This window comes from Magallana gigas, chromosome 3, assembly GCF_963853765.1.
Source record: "Magallana gigas chromosome 3, xbMagGiga1.1, whole genome shotgun sequence".
Taxonomy (NCBI): Eukaryota; Metazoa; Mollusca; class Bivalvia; order Ostreida; family Ostreidae; genus Magallana; species Magallana gigas.
Window position 1 is genome coordinate 22066491 of NC_088855.1, and position 23254 is coordinate 22089744.

General features: G+C 32.3%; 1 protein-coding gene across 1 annotated transcript; it reads right to left on the reverse strand.

Annotated features, from left to right (window-relative positions):
• Positions 1–1651: 1651 nt before the first annotated feature.
• Positions 1652–23173, reverse strand: LOC105337774 (uncharacterized). Its single transcript, XM_066078949.1, has 15 exons — positions 23002–23173; positions 22137–22487; positions 18727–18891; positions 18224–18349; positions 18022–18114; positions 17408–17643; positions 16774–17041; positions 15048–15227; positions 13865–14041; positions 9897–10130; positions 8418–8606; positions 6368–6601; positions 4631–4819; positions 3955–4131; positions 1652–2536 (listed from the first exon to the last, which is right to left on the reverse strand). The coding sequence occupies exons 1-15, from the start codon at positions 23051–23053 to the stop codon at positions 2235–2237; spliced, it is 2973 nt and encodes a 990-aa protein (XP_065935021.1). The 5' UTR covers positions 23054–23173; the 3' UTR covers positions 1652–2234.
• Positions 23174–23254: the final 81 nt, after the last annotated feature.

Below are 23254 nucleotides of genomic sequence, written 5' to 3' on the forward strand. Positions count from 1 at the left end.
AATGCTGTGCTATGTAAATGTTATAAATGCACGTAATTTTTACCGCTGAGAACATGCATTGTCAGGGTCATAAGTTACCAAACTCCTACAACAGTGAACTGAAAATTGATAGTTTGAAGAGATACGAAATATTGCGCTTACAGTGTGTCGGTCAACATCGGTTAATTTTGCATCTAAAAAAAATAAGCGCCGCATTTTTGTTTGTAACTTCGTAATTGTCTCACTCATTTATTGGTCTTAAAACTTTATTAATTACATTCTATCCGAACAAAAGCTTTTTAGCTGTTTTCTTTGAAACGTAGTCACATAATTGTCTCATTGTCATTCTGCACAAAATTCAGCTTCCTTTAGACGGCACAAATTTTTTGTTCGATGATGGTCAACGCTTCAATTGTTCAATTCTATTCAATGAACTAATTTATACACTGTTGGAAAAACTCTCAAACCGTCCAAAAGGATTGTAGTCCTGCTTTTTTTGTTTGCAATTTTCCAGATTTTGTCATTGTTTCATTATTTCATTATGCAATTGAATTTTTTAATGTTTAATATTTGTATCGTCTCCCTGACATCTTTCTTTCAGTCCCGTCCGTTTGAATGCGAGATCTATTTCCACTTTCTGTATATTTTAAATTCATTTCTCAACCTATTTTGGTAAAATATTATGTATAATTTCATTATGAGATAAAGTCAAATAAAACTCTGTAAGCGTTATTTTCTGTTGGTATATTGATCATGAGTAAGTAGTTGGAGTTGGTAGAATATAGATACTTACAGTGGTATTGCCGTCTGTAGTCCTGTTTCGAAAAACGCAACATTGTTTATCCATTATTTAAGGAATTAATGGCATATATTTTAATGAGACATGCAAGATTTTTAGATTTGGTTAATTTTATTTCTATATACATGTAGGTACACAGTTTCTGCAAAATATGAAATAATATCATCTTTAAGTATTTGAGGCGACTGTTGGAAAACATGTTGCAATTAATTACGACTAAAATAGATCATGATAATCCAGAGTTTATTATCAAATGAAAATGAACAATGAAATTCGGAAATTGTCATATTTTTACTTCCCGACTTCGAACAGCTTTGTTTAATGTTCACTGAGTTTTACAAAAGGATCCTTATATCAAGGTCTTGTGCTTTTAATTCTCACAATGTATATCTTTCATTAATCTTTAATTAATTTCATTTGTCGCATTGTATACAATGAAAAGGCAAGACATTTTTTAAAGTAAGCTCCGAAATTTTTCTAAAAAAAAAGAAGTGAATATTTGAAGTCTACATATCTAACAATAAATATCAAATAAAATACAAAAGATGAATATATACACACACAAAACTCTCACAACAAAAAGCAATAGCTTTAGTATTTACTAATAGTTTTATCAACATGTAAAATATGATCAGATGAGAACACTTGGTGTAAGAACAAGGTACATGTAGTTCCAAATATCACAAATTGCATTCATTCAAATTCATTATGATAAAACATACATTTTTTATTGGGTTTGTACATAGTCAATGTATGACGAATGGTTGAGAAACAATTAATTACAACTAACTAGTCCCTCAGTATGATTATTAACAAGCGCTTTTGCTAAAATTTATTAATTCGGTATCGCTTGATAATTTTTGGAATGACACCTTCACCACTCTCGGGACAGTCCTTTATAATTCACGACTAGAAATTTTGCCCCAAACTCTGTCATCGTCTCAGTTAAAAATGGAAAATGTGTGACTTTTGTTTGTTTCAATTATGCAGCTCAATTTCTATATAGTACATGTATCTTACTAATTCTAAACTAAAATCTGCATTTCTTACCCCTGCAAAGCAATTTTCTAAAACTTGTACAGCAGGTTGTATGTGTTTGAATATTGTGTAAATTTCCCCTCATTATCCTTTGGAAAGATTGATGCGGATGCGGAAAGTGTATGTTATTAGTGCTTCGAGCACACCAGATAAATACGTTGTTGGAGTAACCAAAGTAAATACAAAAAATTCATCATTGCATTGCAGTCGGTGGCTTTCAACAAGCGTAGGGCATAATATGTCAAAACACATTTTTTGGATAACAATTTCGATTCGTCCACCGAATACCAAACACAGGCAACTTTTCAGACTTTGTCCGCGTTTACGCAAAACGAACAACTATCCCATGGATTATAATAAACAGCTCCAAAATCACTGCATTTCGGTTTCATTTTGATCGGCTGATTCCCGGACTATTTCAAGTCTTACTTTTAAGCCTGCAACAAGACAATAAGTGGCGGAGAGCTCTTATCAAGTCTGGAACAATGATACAGCCAGCAATAACCATGAGTACCACAACCCAGACAGCACCAGAAGCATTGGCGGAAGGCCGGAAATCCTTCACAGAGATCTTCTTTCTTAAAGCCGCAGAGGTTTGGTTCTTTAAAACTGTCAGTTCTTTCTGCATTTGCTCTATTTCCTGGGCGAGTTTTTCGTCGTTTATATCTGTGTATTTAGGTACGTGGACCATGCCACAAGGGCACATGCACTCGCGTATAACTGTTTAAAATAAGAAGATGGGTTGATAGAGCACATGCCCATTTGGTTTAGTCGTAAAATACATTTTCAGATTTATTTATTTTTTTAAAATGAAATCGATTTGATAATGTTATAATAAAATTTTGCAAAAGCACAATTTCTAACTAAGACTAGTTTTGAATATTTTAACAAGTTGTAAAAAATATTGCTTTAATTAAGGTTTGGTTGTGTCGAACCCACAACCTAAAAAGCCTAGCTATATTAGGTTATCTAACGTCAGGTGCTCTAACCATTGAGCCATTCCAGTCACAATAAAATGTGTTGTTTAAATGCTAAATGCGACTTTGCCACGAATTTACTAACGAACTTGTATTATTTTTCTATGACCTTTAATTGTTGGGAAACAAAATGTTATTTTTATATATTTACGGAATTGGGGCATTTCATCACGTTTTTATTGATTGTAATCGGTTTGCTTAACATAAGAGCTTATTAAGACCATAACAAAAATAAGTATTGAACATAAAATAAACAATTGCACTAGTCTTAGACTTATTAACCTTATTTTCGAACGAATTCAGTAAAATTAATTAGTATTATAAAATTCTTCAGCCAATATACTACTGATGCCATTGCTTTATTTTCCCCAGACTTTCTCTTAATCGACCTTGGACAATGAAGTATGTCAAATTCACTTGCAGATCGAAGGTCACCTTTTTGTATGTAAAGAAAATTTATCACTTCACTTTAAAGGCTGGTCTTATAAAGAATGTCAGAGGAAAGTAAAGTAACGATATCTGTGGTAAAATGCCCGAGAAATTTTTTGTAATTAAAAAATTGATTAAGGTTGATATTAAGTTCTAAACTAGTTTTTGTGCACCGTAAATTGCAACTTTTTAACACGTACATGTACGGCACTGTAGATTCCATGTCGTCCATCTGAATTTCTTCCGACCGAGAGCTAAAGACCCTCAGCCAAAAATCATTCAATTTACTTCTTTTACGCAAAATTAATAGAAAATGAAATTTTTCATTTGTCCACCGAAATAAAGGATTTTTAATTTTTAAAAACAAAACGCGTATAAACACCTTTAATGTCAATTTATATATGATTCCCTTTATTTTATTATTATTATTAAATTTTTTTTTGAAAGACAAAAGTGTAAATAATAAATAAAAATGCGTTGTTCCATATTATTTATGATACATACTACAGAACTTATCATTTCAAAAAGAATATTATTAAAATTTCAATCCTTTTTTTTTCAATAAAAAAAGAAACAAACTTCTACAATAAAAAAGAAACAGTCTGCAACAATAAAAAAATATTTTTAAGTGGAGATTATGGCAAATGCACATGCAGTCAATTTGATAAAATTAGTAATCGCAAACAGCAATATTTCTTCTAAAATGATTTTTATCTAGCTTGAATAACTTACATGTGCAAACAGGTGCGACTCCGCTCCAGTCTCCTGACGATAAGCACTCCCGCTGTAAACTTCCGTTCGTGTGCTGAAATCCGGCGTTGCATGCAAAATGAGCAACTCCATTCAGATGCCTATTTATACTTAACAGGGTACTATTTAGGGGTGTGTTAGGATCCTGACAAACTTCCTCTACAATAAACGATACAAGTTTATATAACAAAGAAATTATGTATAACATAAATAAAATACGCATATATAAATATGCATATATAACAAAGAAAAACTCGTTAAACTCTATTTCTCTGTTTACATTTATCATGCAATGTATTCGTTTCATAATTTAAGCCGCATTTTTCTACTTTATTCATGACTATTAATTCTTTAAACTGAACTCCTTATCATAATATTCTTCCTTAATTTCCAACATATGAAAATGTACTGTCCTTTCTAGCATATTTTTGATACCTTAGATACAGTTTTCAGTAATCAAAGTCAAATTGCAGATACCTATTAAGGTAAAAATATGTGGCTTTTACTAATTAAAAATTTCTAATTGTCAGTGGGTCCAATAATTTATGACTCATTGACAATTAAAATGGTTAATTAATAAAAGACATGTCAAAAAGTATAGCGTACTCGATATCTTCCACGATATTAATTATATACAATAAGGCTAATTGAAGCGTACCCAGACAATTTGGCTGTGTCCCGTTCCATGTTCCATCTACCTGACAAAGAAGGGAACTAGAACCATTTATCTGAAATCCCTGGTTACAGGAAAATGTGGCAGTAGTGTTTACTGAAATCCCCGTGGAGTTCGTAATTCGTGTTGACAAGACAAAGATAGACATTGCTGTCAGCGGCTCACAGAGGATTTCTGCAAAGTCAAATGGTGAATGAGTTATTCGGTTTGTTTGACAGGCTTTGACTATTCTCTCGCATTTTCTTCGCCTTTTCTAAAAGTAGCTCTACTAGAGGATCTAGTATTCGTGAATGTATTAGGCATATGGTTCAAACAATTATACCACTTTAGTATTAAATTTATGACCAGGGTAATCTCATGTACCTGGATTGAATGTATTTCTTTCCTTTCTTCGTGTTTTAAGCAAACGAACAATATAACAACACAGCAGTGATGTCATCATCAGAGACAATTACTGTGGTTTCATTAATATTCAAGGGTATTAATTTTCGTGGATAAAGTGAAAATCACAGTTTCAAGGATACGTAAATTCGTGGCCAATGACCCTATCAATACAAAGTATTAGTAGACATTGCAGTTCAATGAATATTTAATTTCAAGGATAAACTTAACAACGAAATCAACGAAAATTGGTATTCAACGAATATTGATGAAACCACAGTACATGTTTTAGAAATATAATGTCCCTTCATATGAGAAAATTTAACATGATATATTTCAAATTTTAAAAAAATGTCTGTTTAATGATTGTGGATATTGTGTGTGTACATGTACTAGTCAAGAATGAGCTGAATACCACTTCCTTCAACCTTGTTGACCAATGGGCATTCAAATCCTTAAAGTTGCTTGGTTCGAATTAATATCAATTTTCACAGTTTCTTTGGCTAACTGTAAGTGAAACAGTATTTGGACCTATGCACAAATCCTGACAAGAATTAATACTTAAAATAATCGATAAGTTTGATGTAATATATTCAGAAGTATTGTTTTTCAAGAATTTTTTTTTATTAATACCTTGGAAATAGTAAGATTTTAAATGGTGCGAACAATTCAGATAATTTTGTAGTCGTATGCATTCGGACTACTAGACTACATTAAACTCTGGCATAGGAATAATTCCTACGCCAGAGTTCAATATCGTCTCTCTCAATCAGACGCTCGACTGTCTCCATATATATCCGACATGCAGAGTCTCTCTGCTTGTCGGAAATTTAGGAAGACAGCCGAGCGTCTGGTTGAACGAGACATGAGTTCAATATTGCTCGGATCCTTAAATATCCAGAAAAAATTCGATTACTGATACTTAGTTCGATGAAATTAATTCTATCTATAGATTTTACAGAACAAGATTCCTAATTGGTTTTATCAGAATTCTTGTCGAATAACCCCCAAAATTCTAACCGGTGTTAGAAAAAAACATGCGTAATTCTAATACAGCTTAGAAAATATTTGCCATTTGAAATAACATATCATTGATTTTAAACTAAATAATAATCCATAAAATCAACTCACATCAGTAGTTCCTTAATTATGTACATGTACAAGAATGTACGTTATAAAACGATTGTAATCAATGAGGGGGAAGGGTGGGCGGGGTATCATTGAACCTTGTTTAATGTCAAATAACCAATTGATTGACACGTTTTAGAGTCAGGATTTTTTTTTGGGGGGGGGGTGGGGGTGGTTGGGTTTTTTTTTCTTTTTTGTCTTAAAAGAATTTACCATTACACATGGCAGGATCTCCACTCCATGAACCATTACTTAGACAGGTGCGGGTCAAATCGCCCCCAGAATGATTGAAACCCGGAACACAGGAGTAGATAGCCTCACTACCAGTGTAGTAGGTTTGTTGAGTTCCGGTTCCGTTGGTGGAGAAAGGTTCACTTACATTGGAGCGTGGTTGGTGAACAACAGTTCCAACATTGTCAGGTAAAGTCAATGCTGGACAGGTAATCACTGTTGTAAGATTAGATAAAACATCTCAAAAATATCATGATAAATGAGTAATTTTAACGCAAAAACTTTGTTAAGTAGAATTTTTTTTTCACTGCAAACTGTAAAAATATATCAAATGGAAAGGAGGATGCAAAAAATTTAAACTTATTATATGTAATTAGACATTTGTAAAAACGAGAATCTTTGCGATCCGATTTACCATAAACAAACAAAAAATTAATTTTGTGTGGACTAACACATATACAACCAATCCAATTAATGCACTTCATAATTGATACATGTAATTTTAAATCTAAATTTAAGTTTGTTCATAGTTTATACTTTTATAATCAAATTCTTAATTTGTTTGCTTTTTCTGAAATTGATTTTATCTATTTAAGTGTTCAATAATCTTCTTTTAGGTATTTTAAAATTGGAATAAAAACAGCATGGCTGAAATATATTGAGGAGTGGGCATGGATGGAAAATATTACAGAAATGGATGATATATATACATTTACGTGGCCTTAATTCTGTTCGTTGCAGCTAGCTGAAAAAAGTAGCAAATTTTTTATTCAATTTCAAATCAGTGGGTCGGTATTTAGTGCGTCGTAATCTAAATTTTGTTCTACAGGTCAAATTTAACTATAATTTTTGTCACTGTTCCAAATTATTTTTTAAGATAAAAGACTATTCAACTTCCCTGTTTAATGAATACAGCATTTATTTATCCAATCTGTCGTGTTGCATATTTAGTTGCATCTTTTAAACCAACGTTGTCAGATATAAAGTATCTGCTTAATGGTCAAGCGCACCCTTCTGTTTCCGCCATGACGTTATTAGTCTAACCGCGTTCCTCGACATCCCCGTTCTGGAAGGTTCTTTCCATCAAAACTAAAATCGTATCAAATTAATCCATGTTATTTATTAGTGTTTTTGTTTTTAAATTTAACTAAAGATTGCCCATCCAAGGTATCAGCCTGCGATGCATGACGAACTCGTCCTGTCAACCCCGGTCTGGAAAGTTCTATGCCATCTTTTCACCAGAGCATCTATCCATCAAAAGTAAAATCGCGCATTAAGGAAACGAATTGACTTACTTCGTTTATTCAACATTTGTCAAATCTTCATTTTTATGTACACCCTAAATAAGTTCACAGTAAATATATTCACTCTTTTAGTTATCATTCAATATTATTTCACTGCAAGTACATATTTTGATGCAAACTCCCACTGTCTTGGATCCGTCTCTATCACCATACTTTTATTTTTTACTATTTCGGGCTGGTTTATCGAAAATGAAAGTAGGTTTTTAATTTATTTCTCAATGATAAGTTATCAGGTAAAATTTAATGATAGCTTACGGAAATCATGTCACACGTGTTGAAATACGACAGATATAAGAAGTCACTCTGGTGCTGGCGTTTCGTTCATGTAGTTCATTGGCAAAATGTCTTACTTTTTAAGGATAGACATTGACAGGCTAAGTATAATATCGAAAAAATTTAAACTCGCTAAACTATATTTCTCTCTTTTCAATAATCATACAATTAATCATACAGTGTCGTGTCGTGTCATAATTTAAACCGCATTTTTCCAATTCAATCATTGCTTTTTATTTTTAAAATCGAACCATTACCGTCATATTCTTCGTTAATTTCCAACACATGAAAATTTATTGTCCTTATTTACATATTTTTTATATCTTAAATAAAGTTTTCAGTAATCATAGTCATATTGCAGGTACTGATTAATTATAAAATATGTCAAAAAGGATAATAAATCCAATTCTCTTTCACAATATTAAATATATTCAATAAGGCTAACTGAAGCGTACCCAGACAATTTGGCTGTGTCCCGTTCCATGTTCCATCTATTTGACAAAGAAGGGAACTAGAACCATTTATCTGAAATCCTGGGTTACAGGAAAATGTGGCAGTAGTGTGTACTGGAATCCCCATGGAGTTTGAAACGTTTGTTGACAAGGCAAAGATAGACACTGCTGTTAGCGGCTCACAAAATATTTCTGCAAAGTCAAATAGTGAACAAATTATTCAGTTTGTTAGACAAGTTGTGCCTATACTCTCGTATTTTTTTAATTTTTTTTTTTTTTGCTTTTTCTTAAAGTAGCTCTACTAAAGGTATTTGGGAATGCAGAAGGCATATGGTTCAAATAATACTGCCATTGTCATAATCAAACAAGTTACAAATTTGACGTTTTGTAAACATATTGTCCCGTCATCTGGCAATATTAATCATGATCTATTTTAAATCAAAATGTTTGTTTAATGATTATGAATATTAGGTTACATCAATACTAGTCAAGGGTGAGCTGAATACTATATATTTCCTTCAACCTTGTTGACCGATGGGCTTTCAACTCCATAAAGCTACTTGATCCGAATCTTTTTAATTTTTAGGGTCTTCCGTCTTCAGCGGAATACCCTACTATTATTCTATTGTTTCTTTTTCACTTTTCTTATTATTCTTTTTATTCTTTTTTTGTCTTACAAATTTTATGCAGGCGATTTCTCGAAGATGGCTCATTCGATTTTCTTCAAATTTTAAGGGTTGATGTGTCGGCATCTGAAGTTTGTACCGCCGTTTCCTTTTTTTGATAACCACTTTCGGTCGGAAGTTATCGTCCGTTTACGATTTTTTAAAGTCAATTTTGTCGGCTAGAGATCCAAAGAACGAATAAAGATATAGGGCTGACATTTTCAGTGAGGATAGACATTAATTTTACCTGTTGCAACATGGTCATAAAAACATCCGCCGTCACTTCCGGTCGTCACCGGAAGCAAAGATAAAAAATCGGTTTTTTCAGCTTTTTGCTTTTTATATATTTTTCTAACGGGTTGATAGAGACTCTTTTACTGATTCAGAATATGTAATTTGTTTTGAAATCGATTGATGTGTTCCTGAGATATTAAGCATCTAAGTCCTGAAGCGAGAGTCCGAGTAGCACAGTCGTTAGAGTCGTGGACATGTGCCCAAGCGACCTGGGTTCAAGCTTGGGTGCCGAAATTTTTCCCCCTAATGTTTTGAGTTGATTAACAATTTAGTTTTAAAAGTGAAGGATTTTATCTCATTTACTCATAAATCGGACGGAAGACCCACTCGTTGCTCGCAACGAGAACGATCTAGTTATGTAAATGTTTGTACGTTGTAAAACAATTGAAAATCAATGAGGGGGAAAGGGAATACCAGTGAACCTTGTTTAATGTCCAATAACCAAATAATTAAAACTTTGGCAAGAAAACGTCGGTTTGGGGGGGGGGGGGGGGGTTCGATTCTTGTCTTTAAAGAATTTTACCATTACACATGACAGGATCTCCACTCCATGTTCCATTACGTAGACAGTTGCGAGTCAAATCGCCCCCAGAATGATTGAAACCCGGAACACAGGAGTAGATAGCTTCACTACCAGTGTAGTAGGTTTGTTGAGTTCCGGTTCCGTTGGAGGAGAGAATTTGATTTCCATTGGAGCTTGGTGGGTGAACAATAATTCCAACATTGTCAGGTAAAGTTAACGCTGGACAGGTAATCACTGTTGTGAAATTAAATAAAACATCTCAAAAATAACCGTGATAAGTGAATGATTTTAATGCCAAAAAAATTATTTAAATAGGTTTTTTTTACTGCAAACTGTAAAAAATATATTAAATTTGGAAAGGAGGGTGCAGATCAAAAATTGGAACTAATAATATGCGATAGAATTTCTGTAAAAACGAGAATCGTCGCGATGCGATTTACTATGAATAAACAAAAAATGTTTTTATGCGGTCTTACGTACACATAAAACTAATCCAATTCATGCAATAAATGACTTATACGTGTTATTCTAAACTTGAATTTGTTCATACTATAGACTTTCTCTCCTATGATAAAATATGTATGTATATACGATTATAGTTATAAATCAATGTAATTATAAACTAGTAGGATTTTAAAAATGAATGCAAAAACATAATTAAAATTAAAATTAAAGAATCAATATATCTTCTTTTTATTATTCATAATTTTACGCTACAGAATATCGGCAATACTTCATTTTATTTTATTGATTTATGATTCGATGGGTACTGTGTAGAACTACTTTAATCTCGGATAAAATGTCGTTGAATGATAAAGATTTTAACATCACGTTTAATTCAGATTTTTTTCCTTCATAAAAGAAATTGTAACGTCAGTTTCCCTCGGGATATTATGTTTTATAGTGCTTATAGGCTTTACTTGTAAAAACTCCTCCCGAAAATCAAGGGCCAGGAATATTCGAACTTTGCAGAAAATACCGGAATCCTCTTAAAATCTATTAATTGTGAACATTCAAATGAAAGCAAGTAACAATTGTTTCATATCTTTGAAGAAATGTCCTCACGTTAGTTTTTTCATGATTTTGAGAGGATTTCATGGTTATTCAGGTTTCAGTAACTACAGTAAGAGTTATTTCCCCTTATTGTAACAGAATTGTAACGCCAGAGTTCACGTCGGTTTTGTGTCGTCTTGCTCTTAAAAAATACCCCTGATTATTAAAACTGCGCATAGTATATTGTTTTATTTACCTAAAAAGCATGCCGTTATTGCAATTATACATTTTATCAGGTTCTAAAAGTTTTACTTTGATTCTCGCGAGAACGTGAGAATACCATTTGCAATGCTTGGAATTGCATTGTGTATCGAAATACTGACACAGAAAAAATCTAACCGATCAATGTGCAAGAAAACCATTGTGACGTCACACGATTGTATTTAAGTTTAAAGGGCGATAACTTATTTATATATTTTTCGTGTATGTTGTGTCAGCAGTATATTTACATGTACAATGCATGTGCATAGTCTTTAATTATTTTTATCTTGCTTGTTTTCGTGAGAACATAAAATGGGAAACCATATTTACAGGAAACTGCTGGCCCGATAAAACATTGCAATACTGGTCCAAGTAACTGACGCCAAAAATTCGTTAAATGAATGTGCATCTGGTCTGAATTTTCTATTCACACACGCCTTGCATGTTTAGCTCGTTTCGCTCGCTATTACACGTTGTAAACTTGACAGAAATAACGAAGTTCGCTTTTAACGAAGTAAGATCGTCCGTCCTTGGCACTTCGTTATAGGCGTGTTTTACAGTATATATTGAGAGTAAGTAAATCTTGGTAATATAATATTGTTTTAATTGCTTTAATGATATGTAGTATTTTCAACCATTTCATTCTAAGGTCAAATTTTGAACAAACGGAGACTGCATTTATATTGTTCTATGGTTAGTACAAGTACTATGGGACACCTGCCGATATTGATGTGGATATACATAATAATAAAAAAATACTTAGACCGTTTTAATGTTTTCAAATTTCCCCACATTATAAGAGATTTGCCAAAAATATGTTTTAAACATTCGGAAAGAGAAAAATTATAAAACGCCCAGTGGGATTCAAACTTATGACCAAAAGAATCGTAGCTAACGTTCAAACCAATTTCGACATGTTATTAGGTAACAATTTTGGAGGTAAACAGTTATGTAAAATTATACTTGATTTTATTATTGATTTCAATAGAAAGTATTTCACAATATAGAGGTATCCCATACCACCTTGAACAGGAAAATTCGGATAAACAGGCAAATGTACTGCAGCTACATGTAGCTAGCATACAAAAACTTATTTAAACAGAAATACATTCTTGTGAGAAGAGTTTGTTTTTAGGTTTCTACATTTTATTCAATATTGTCAGTTGTGACCTATATATGTGCCCCTCCTAGCTCAAATCTATGTTCTATGAACAATGACATAGAAATTACGTGAACAAATGGGAGAATCCCCGCTCCAACTCCCATTTAACAAACACTTCCTATTAAGATTTCCAAACGTATGTTCGAAACCAGCTTTATAGGTGTATGTAAGAGTGCCATTTACCGAGTAACTGCTTATAACTATTTCGCTATTTGGCGGAATAGTTACGTTTGGGCGCAGGATTTTTGAAAGTTGAAGACAGAAAATAATTTGATTAATAAGGAAATAAGCCTAATTGGCAAAATGAAATATAATGCTAGCAACAAAATAATATGTAAAACTTAAGTTATAGATGTATAACATGTACATTACACCACTTTTACTTTACGCAAATGAAAAATAACTTATCCTTGGTGCGTTTAAGTTACACTAAATGTTGCTGCTTTTGTGCTATTCCGGTGTAGCAGCGTTAGAAAATTTTTTACTGCGTCACAGTTAAAGAAGCCTTTTCTATGACATAGGCCTGTCTATTTCATTGTTTGTCACTTAGCCATGGCATTTTGAAATCAACAAGATTTGTCTGGTTTTTAAGCTAAGACTACGCAATCTGACTATATTTTACTTGAAGCCAGCGTCATTTTCAATTTGTTTTGATGCAAGAAATAGATAGTGACCACCTACAGAAAGTCCAAGATCTTTTTGCTCTTGTTAAAATGGTTCTATCATACAGTTTGTTCAGTCTGAAAACAGCGTATACAAAATCAGTCCTAAGGGGAATGTCTTGCATACATGGATTTAAAAATTTATCATTTCTTCAACTGTCTTATTCTTGCTAAAAACTGAATAAAACTGTGGTCAAAGATACAAACGCAATAAATAAAGGCGCAACATAATTGTGCATGATTTAACTTTTTTCTCAAAAAATAGTTTTAGAGTGGACACCAATGATCTCCTTTTAAAATTTTACAAAGTACAGAGAAATGTCTTTGGTTACCCACATAGAATTGCAAAACTGCATATTTTAAATTAATGTTTAAAAATCTTAGGGAGGTCATTGTGTGCACTCTACAACCATTTGTTAAGAAAAAGGTTAAACCATGCGCAATTTACCGGTATTTATCCCTTTGTCTCACAATACATACAAAGCAATATGAAAAACCTCTTGTTTTTTGCTTTTGTTTTTTTTAGACGACCGTTTTGGTTAGTTTTTGGCATAAACAAGTCAATTCAAGATATGTTTTATTCTTGGTCCACATGTGTACACGATAGCGGAAATACTCCTTACCTTGCTGGAATGATATGAAAACGACTTTTTATTTGGTTAGTAAATGAATAACCCGTCTAAATTTCAAAACCATGTCGCTAAAAGTCGGAAATATCTGTTGATGATACATAAGTTGCTCTCAAATAATCTATTTGGTGAATCAAAACGATGACTTATGAAATAAACTAATTTTCAGTTAGAGATTCAAGCCTAATTGAGGCGTGGAAGGAGGAGGGTCTTCTTTTTTTTTATTTTTACATTGATACCGTCTTGCAAATTACTTCTTACCTGAACAGACAGGAGGATAACCACTCCAAGTCCCATCTGGTAAACAAGTCCTATTCAAATTTCCTTCCGAAATATTGAATCCTAGATTACAGGTGTAATGTAAAATTCCGTCCACAGTTAAATTTTTTTCTATAATAGTTCCATTTGGCAGATCGGATTCGTCTGGACAATAGGTTTCTGTTCATGTGAAACAAGATTTATGATAGGCAAAATTAACAATATATTGGCTTAACTAGCTTTATTTCAATTTTAAACCAATATCAAGTTTGAGCGATATCTTATAAATGAAATTAAGTTTTATATATTTGATATTTGCAATAAACATGAGATAATTTAACCAGTAAAATTAAAAGATGTTATAACAATTAAAGGGACCTAAACACATTTTAAGATTAAATTTTATTTTTAATTATTGATATATAAAATAGTTTACTTGTGCAATTCGAACAGTTAACCAAAATTTGAATGCTATAATTCAAATTATAAGAGGGATAAAGAGATAAGACTGCATTGTTATTTTTACAAAGATCGAGTCTTATAGTTGCTTACAAATATTGTAAAGAAAGGAATTACCACTTCGTTTCAAACAAGATTAACTTGTTTAATGCATTCATAAGTGATATTATCAACAAAAAAGCAGCATTTGATTGAACTTTATACCAATGTAAACAATAACAAAACTCGAGCTTTGTTTACAAAAAAGCAATCTCTGTACTTTGCTTGTAACTCAGTTATTGACTTTTAAATATTGACGGGGCATTAAAAATACACATACTGATCATTCTAACCCTTCTAGACTTTTTGTATCGAAGTCCATGTTTATATTTCCTTATATTAAACTTCTTTCCAAGTTAGCTTTGGAATGTAAGTTTAAGGAAGATCGAATAGATATAGAGCATGTTAATAAATCGTTATCATCGTTGGAAACGGCCCCAAGATCTATTACTTGTTTCTTCAGAAGAATAATCAAAGACTAATTAAGCTATAAGTGCTTACAATTGCTAATGTTGGATCTTACATAATGGTCACCATATTTCCTCCGTGAGTTAATTCCTTGACAACTAAATCTAGTAAAACCAAAACACTTTCACTGTTATCAGTTTTACAAATTCGTGCTCTTTTTTGTCTTACTTTATAGTTCAATACTAATTTTTATGATCACCTTATTGTATTAGTCAATTACCTGTGCATTGGAGGACAGTCTGATTCCATTCTGCATCAAGGTTACAGTGCACCTCGGTGTCCGAGTTATTTGACGCTTGGAACCCGTAGTTGCAGACGATAGCCACTCTTTCACAAGGAAGCACATAAGGTACATTGAGATATCCATTCGTCAAAGATAAACCCGTAGTATTACATGAACCTAAAGAATTGAAGGTACTGAGGCTATTAAATGATAATCTAAGTCCAGCAAAAAAGTTACTTTCAAACTATTGTTTTCTTGTCCTTAGCACCATAGCCATACGAGTCATTTATATTACCGATTTCAAAAGTAATGTTTGGATTGCGATATTTGACAAACAGGCACGTAGCATGGGGGGGGGGGGGGCAGGGGGGTCCTGGTCCCCCCCCCCCCCCACTTTTTCTCGCAGCATCTAATTTTTAAAATTTTACATATAAAAAATTGAATTATCATGGAGTTGCCCCCCCCCCCCACTTTTTTGGGAGTATGTAAAAAATTGGTATAAAAAAATGAAGTTTTAGATATACAACCCCCCCCCCCCCCCCCCCGGATTAGGATTTTGATGATTTTGGAAAAGTCAAAATTCTTTTTCTTTTTTTTTTGGCTTGTCAAGATTTTTTGGGTGAGTCTGGTCCCCCCACTTTCAAAAACGATGCTACGTGCCTGACAAAATCATGGTTTTGATTATTAAAATCACACTAAAGAAATTCACATAACAACAAATACCGTTTAATGTGGAAATCTATGATTTAATTTCAAAACGAGTTTCAAACTTCAAAAGGTTAAAAATGAATTGATAATTATTCCCGAAAACAGGTTATTATAGTTTTGTGAAAATAGTTATTTTCAATTGTTCGACGAATTACCTATATCAGATATTACAGGTAGTTTGGGTTTGGGGAAATTAGCTCTTTGTTCAGACAAACTGATTTTTTTTGTCCAGTTCATCGAAAAGAAAAGACTAAGGAAAACTTCTGCATCGATGCATTTTGCAGTTTTGTCTTATTCAGCTCTGCAGAAGTATACAAATCCAAAAATTATGAATTATGTTTTTTTTCTTTAGATTTAAAATACTGTAGTTTAGTAGGGAATAGAACTTTCCAGGCACGTAGCATTCGGGAAGGGGGGGGGGTGATCCCCTCACCTTTTTTCACAGCAAACATATAAAAATGATTTATCATTCAGTAGCGTCCTCATCACACTTTTTGGAGAATGTTAAATATTTAAACGAGAAAATAGACAGCGGAATGAAGTTATACTACGCTATCCCCCCCCCCCCCCCCCCCCCGTCTACGGATTAGAATTTTGATTATTATGGAAATTTAAAAATATATATATATTTTTATTATTATCATTATATTATTATTATTATTATTATTATTATCTTTTTTTGCTTTTTTTAGACTTTATGGATGACCTTGCACCCCCTCCCCACTTTTAAAAACGATGCTACTTGCCTACTCACTACTCATAAAAGGACGTTTGAAACCTGACACTCAACAATTAGGCCCAGGGCTTTATTTTTGAAGTCAGCGATTCATATATATTTTACTTCAAAATGCACGATGTCTGTTTTACGATCGCAGTTTCCTGTTATTTTACATCCATGAATAATCAAAGCATATAAGTTTTAAGAGACCGCGTAATAGGCGCTAGTACATTAACACTTTGAACATTGTATCATTGGTTCCATGGAAATGTTGTAAAAATAAATAAAACTACCAACCTCTTGACATCAACCCAAACACTTGAATATTTATCTCCACGTCATTCGTTTGCTGTTGTTCCTCGCCGCTTCCCCAAGGAAAATCAATATCAAAGAAAAACGACCTAGATGTTGGTTTGACCCTCCAGACAAAGACTCCATACTGATTGTACCCAAATATCAGTCCACTGTATCTGCTTTGCATGTCTGGGTTATAATCACCGGAAGTGACCACCGAGCCAACTCCGTAAAACAGAAAACCGCCATTAGCACCAACCCTGGGACTTATCTGGGAAATATAAAATTGTTTTTTGATTGTTGGACAATTAATTGCCTGTTTCAGTTAATGACGATTCCGTGTAATTCAAATTAATATAGAAGTTTAATCTTTTGCTCTCTCTCCTCCATCGTACTACTGCAAACACTGTCCATATATGTTTTAACGTTTGTTACAAATAGATATTTGATTTTCAAGACGTTTCATCTGCTAGTGATATGATGGGTTATCAGTTTGTATTAAATTTTGTTCAGATTACATCTTTTTACTATTATACTCGATCGTCACTGCGACTTACATTTATACTCATGAAAAATGTAATGCCAAAATGAACGTATTATAAGTATGGCAACATTTTTGTATTAACGGCATACTCACTGAGACCAGAACGAGGACAGAATTCATATCCTCTTTTGGAATAGGAAATATCATCCTTGGAGCCTCAGTGGATTGCCGGTTAACATAAATAGTTGAGTTCCAGGTCCATCGGCATTTGCTTGTGTCGTTATCAAAGTTCCACGCTAGCACTCTGATATTGACTTCGTATGAAACCAAACGTTCGTTTTTTAGATAAGTTTTTAATCCCCATCCATCTGCGGCACTTGTTATTGGGTCTTTTAAAATATCAGTATGCAATGTAAAAATATGTGCTATTGTCTGAATTTAATTAAATTAATACAAGATACCTTATGAAGAAAACGAAAATCATAAATTTTAAGGGTCCTCCATATCTGTGGGAGACATTCTGCTTACAAACCCGAATTTCTATATTACTTAAAGATATGGATTTCTAGCATGTGTTTGACTTGAAAATGACGGAAAAAATAATCAACTTTTTAAATTTTACTGCTATTCAGAAGTCCCTTCTGCATTCGGTACTGTCATAAAAAAAGTAGTCAATAACAGCATCGAAAACAAAAAGTAAATCTTATTTGAGGAATTATTTAAATCATGTTCACAAAAAAGAAAATTGAAAAACAAGTAAATCTTACAACTTTCTTTCACCCATACTCGGACGTGTGATTCGTTATAGGCAAACGTCAAACCTCCTGCTTCTGTCCCACAGGTAAAACATCCAGGTATCCCTAAACGAAACAGCTTCAAGATTCGCATAATGCCAAAAGGTAAATTGTAATGAAGTCTTGAGTTTAAATTTTCATGACTTAAAAAGTGCATGGCATTGCATTATTTTACCATTGCCTTCGGAGATCAGTCCAGGAAATTCTGCAAATGTTGCTGTAGGTTTTGCTTGCACAACTACCATGTCCGGATATGACGTCATTCCAATTGGAATTTCAAAGTACGTTGTCAAGTTATTTGCTGAATTTATAGATGTAAAACATAACTTTTTAAGACGATTTCAAGGAATAAATTAAACTTCCTCACTGCACCAAGGCTTATATTTTTCTAGACACTACGTCACAAGATGGTGATTTAATTGTTTTGTTTATTGGTTTATTTAAATCGTTTGGTTTGAATTTCACCGTGGATCAGTGATTAAAGTATCTTGTGTCCCACAGATCACGAGTTTGAATCCGTTGGTGACTTTTGTTAATAATTACTTAATAAAACTCTTAAAAATAATTATTTTTATTCAAATGTTGCATATATATATTTCACGTAGTTAAGTTACATATTTCTTATGCATTATGGGTATGTGTCATAAAAAAACTCTGATGCTTAAAGAAAGTACTTACGCGATTTGTTATTCTTTGACCTCAGATGGTACTGAAAATCGGTGTCATAATCCGGAGGCATGTCATTTTGACGCCACATCTTGACTCGAACAGAAGCATCGGAATACCTGGTCTGAATGGTACCTCCATTAAGAGATAACGGTTGATACCAGGTGGTATCTGTACCTATAACAAATCGATCGCTCTTTTTGGCATTTATACAAGATTAAATACTTCTAAATTTAAAAACATTCCAATAAGTCACTTGTAGCTGTCAATTCTTAAAAATAATGGATAGAAAACTGTTCATTCCTACTAATTGTGGACAGTAAGAGGAAAAATTGTTATGAATTTATTGGACAGCTATGGGTATTTTGGAAACAAGAATAAAGGCATTCTATTTGCCAATTTAGAAACAGATGATATGTTTTACACCTAAAAACGAGACAAGTACTAGCATGATATATTAGAAAACTACACTGTCAACATATGCAGTGTCTCTTTTACACCCCTTAACATTATTAGATTAGAAATGTTATCCCAAATAGACAATATGTTGCTTAGTAGAAGAATCAATGAAAATAAAATTTTCACAGCACAGCTTTATAATTCCCTTATATTCGAAATTCAAATAAAATATTATATAAAATAAAAACACTGAAAATGTCCATTACTTGAACAACAGAAAGTGCTATACAAGAGTAGTTTTATTGTTCAACATTAAAAAATATATCTATTAGCATTGTCAACAGGTGCTCGATCAGTACTCTCTCTCTCTCATAGTATAGACAGTTTTTGGGGCTTATATCCCTTAATTCTGTTTAATTTTGTAGTACGTCATAACTAATTTTGGCATTTCATATATTTTATCGTATTTTCAATCCAATATTTTATTTGAATTTCGAATAAAAGGCAATTAATATTAACATTATTGCTATGCAAAATTCAAAGATTTTAAAGAATTTGACTGCGACGTCTAGTTAGAACTATATAATTATAGCAGATTCATTTATAATTTAATACTGACAAACCGGTAACTTAATAAAAGCTTAATTACATTTTTTAAACTTGATATCTTCTATAAGGATTATAGAATCCTTATAGTAATGGTATAGTAATTAACAATTACTGATGGTTTATTTTTTTGATTTATTTTTATCAATTTAATTTTTTCTCAATACCAAGCCAACCTATTACTAAAATTACAAAATGTATCGGGTTTGTTATCTAACGCGTGCTTACAAATGTATAAAGGTCTACGTTTACTCAGAATGAAAAAAATCCACTGATGACAATGAAAAACCATCAATTGTGTGTTAAAGACCTATCATGCTAGTGCTATTTTTCGCTTTCAAAAAAAGTGGGTTAGTGACCTACTTTTTGAGATAATGGACATTGAATATTTTTGAAAATTTAAGAAAAGTCCCTAAAAAATTTACACTATGATTGAAATTCTCTTAATTGTGAAAATAATACAAATTGCTAAAAAAATTAAAAATGAAATACAGTTAATGAATGGCAGTGACACTAAACAGACACAAAGCATTGTAGCAACCTCTAATGATACAACGTCCACTAATGAGAAATGTTGCATTAGTGATCAAGATGTTGACCACTAATGATAGAGTTTTATCATTAACGAACGACCTAACCGTCCGCTAATGATATATTTTCAGATTTATATCAATAGCTGTCAACAATCGTAACCTATAATGATATGGGGGGGGGGATGAGAAATAAGTACTACCTTGACCACTAATGATACACATTTGCACACATTTTCAATTGCATTTGTGGATGGATTTGCAACCTTTAATTAAATAATATGATATAATTTAATATAAAATTATTTATATTTATATTTATATTTACATTTGGAAACAAAATTTACTAAAGTGACGTCATAGATGGACAGGTCATGAACCATGGTGACTAATGTTGAGTCTAATATGTTAGACAACCTCTGTAAACGTTGGATAAAGATTTGATTTTGTAAGATTTTACATAAGAATTGGTTAAAATTGAGGGGGGGGGGGCAGATATCTGATCATATATATAGTCCTTTATTGTAAAATACACCATTCTGACATTGCCCCTGATATTTCGCCTTTTAAATTGAACTGAAATAGTCGCATACAGACAAAATACATAAAATTTATGACTTCGTCTGTTTACTTGAAGATCCAAATTGATTATCATTATTCAAAAAGGAGTTGTGCTGAATATTTTTAGTTGAAGAAAATTTGAAGAAAAGCAATTTTTCGATATTAAAATATAATTGTAAAACTTTAAGCGGGGTTTTATTAAAATAAAAAAGATCCAATTCATAAGATATTTTGCTATTGTGGTCTGTAGCACAATTAAATCACTCATCTGTTGTTAAATTGAATATGTGAATGTTTTAATTATGTATAAGAACAACAAAGAATATTAATTAAAGTTGGTTGAATTAAAACTACTTAAACAATGGTGATTATGTCGGTGTAACAAAGAATGTTAACCTGGGTTGAAAATTGAACCGGGTTTGATAAAATTATATCATTAGTGGTCAACATCCTTACTACTAATGCAACATTATATCATTAGTGGACAGTGTATCATTAGACATGCGCGGATCCAGAAAATTTTTCCAGGGGGGGTCCGAAGGATAATTGTGTTTGCCAGGGGGGGTCCGAGGCATATTTTCGTGATAATTTTACTATGTAAATTTAATAAATTTTCATTTTCCAGGGGGGGTCGGGACCCCCCCGACCCCCCCTCTAGATCCGCGCATGATTAGAGGTTGCTACAAAGCAATAAGTTTTCATTCACAATTTTTATGAATATTCCAGTCCGAATTTCCTCTATCAGTATTCAAATTCCTACCCTTTTTGATTCAATTTTACAAAAAATAAATGATGATAATACTAAAAGATTTATAGCATTAAACTAGGTATGTTGACCTTACTCTGCATTCATAAAAGTTTTATGAGAGCAATGATCAAAATATTGTGATATGGCATCTTTTATCGTTTTTAAGCATTTTTCAATACTTTTGTAGTGCATGCCATTCGAATATCTAAACGAAAAAGAGAGATAATCCTGCAGAAAATATGCAAAATTATGTTGACTAACAAAGAAAATCCGAATTTTCTCTGTTTTGCTAAAAGTCCAACTTTTTTTTAGCCTAATTCCATAATAAAAAAAAATATATCGAATGGTTTGTCAATAATAATTCATTTCATGAATATTTTTAGTGTTTAGAACAAATTTTACTCATGACATTGAATTTTATAACAATCCGAATTTGAGAACTCAAACCCTGAGTAAACAACGTCCTTAATAAATAAAGAGATTGTTTATGAAGATACGCCGAACTCTTGTCATTGAGTCCTGCCTTACTTTTATAAATACACTGTAATACTGGACAGTTTTATCAGATGCACACTCACCAAGGTACACCGCTAATCCATCGTCATTTTTCATATCGAGTGGGTCGTTATCAAACTTCTCTGGTAAAAGAATCAAAACACCGCTTGCATTGTAGAAATAAATAACACCTCCATATTTTTCAGTTGCGTCATCATCTCTAGGAGACGAACCAAAGGCATTGAATATGTAATAGTCAGAACCATCTTCAACCTTGACCTCAACAATGACCTTGACCGGTACTTGCGTCTCAGTTGCATTTTTTATATCCGTGAAGGGCACGTAAAACTCGACCTTGTGATCATCTTGTGCCTTTGCTGTTATCCAATCACTTATGAATGAAGGTTCATACACTGTCATTCCATTCGCAAACCCTAAGAAGAAATGGATGCATGCATTAATAAAAATCTTAAATTCATAACTTAACTAATTTGGTATCGAAAAACTGGAAACTTTAAATTTACTGAGTGCGTTTAAATACAATTTTTACAATAGTTGTCGTACATATTGTATTTATATTCACTTTGTAAATTCAAAATTTACATGTACATATATTAAAAATTATGATTTTATATATATATATATATATATATATATATATATATATATATATATATATATATATATATACGTTAAAGGATTTATTGTTGAGAATACTTTATACTTTATCGCATTTTTGTCATATGAAAACTCACTACAGATTCTGTACAATTTGTACATGTAGTTGTTTATTTGTTTTACACTATTACTTAAGAATGAATTTATTTAGTAAATATTAACTTAGGCATGTATATTTAAATATATTTGCCCTACTAAATCACTACTAAAATAAAAAAAAAAATGTTTTAACCGATTTCTTTCAAATAAGGTGCGATGAATGGTACTTACAGTGATGAACAAAAATCCAAAATGATACAACCGAGAGTCTGTCTATAGGCATTTTTTATTGAGCTTTAACCAATGGCTTGCTAAATGTAACCTTCTTTTGCATCAGTCTTTCGAGGACTAGTATAGTTTTGAACATCTACTAAGTGAGTAAAGGAAACACTGGAATTTTATGAAGCACTTACAATGGCAGTCACTCATGAAAATCGATTAAATATTGCCTTTCGCCTTTTACCTAGTTACATATATATTTGAT

Bases quoted from the DNA above. Each gene is read 5' to 3' on its own strand.
- LOC105337774 (XM_066078949.1), bottom strand. From the start codon at position 23,053: ATGCCTATAGACAGACTCTCGGTTGTATCATTTTGGATTTTTGTTCAT. The intron at 18,115-18,223 runs GTAAAATAATGC...TGTTTCGTTTAG, and splicing joins ACTGATCTCCGAAGGCAATG to GGATACCTGGATGTTTTACC. The intron at 14,042-15,047 runs GTAATTGACTAA...TCACATGAACAG, and splicing joins GACTGTCCTCCAATGCACAG to AAACCTATTGTCCAGACGAA.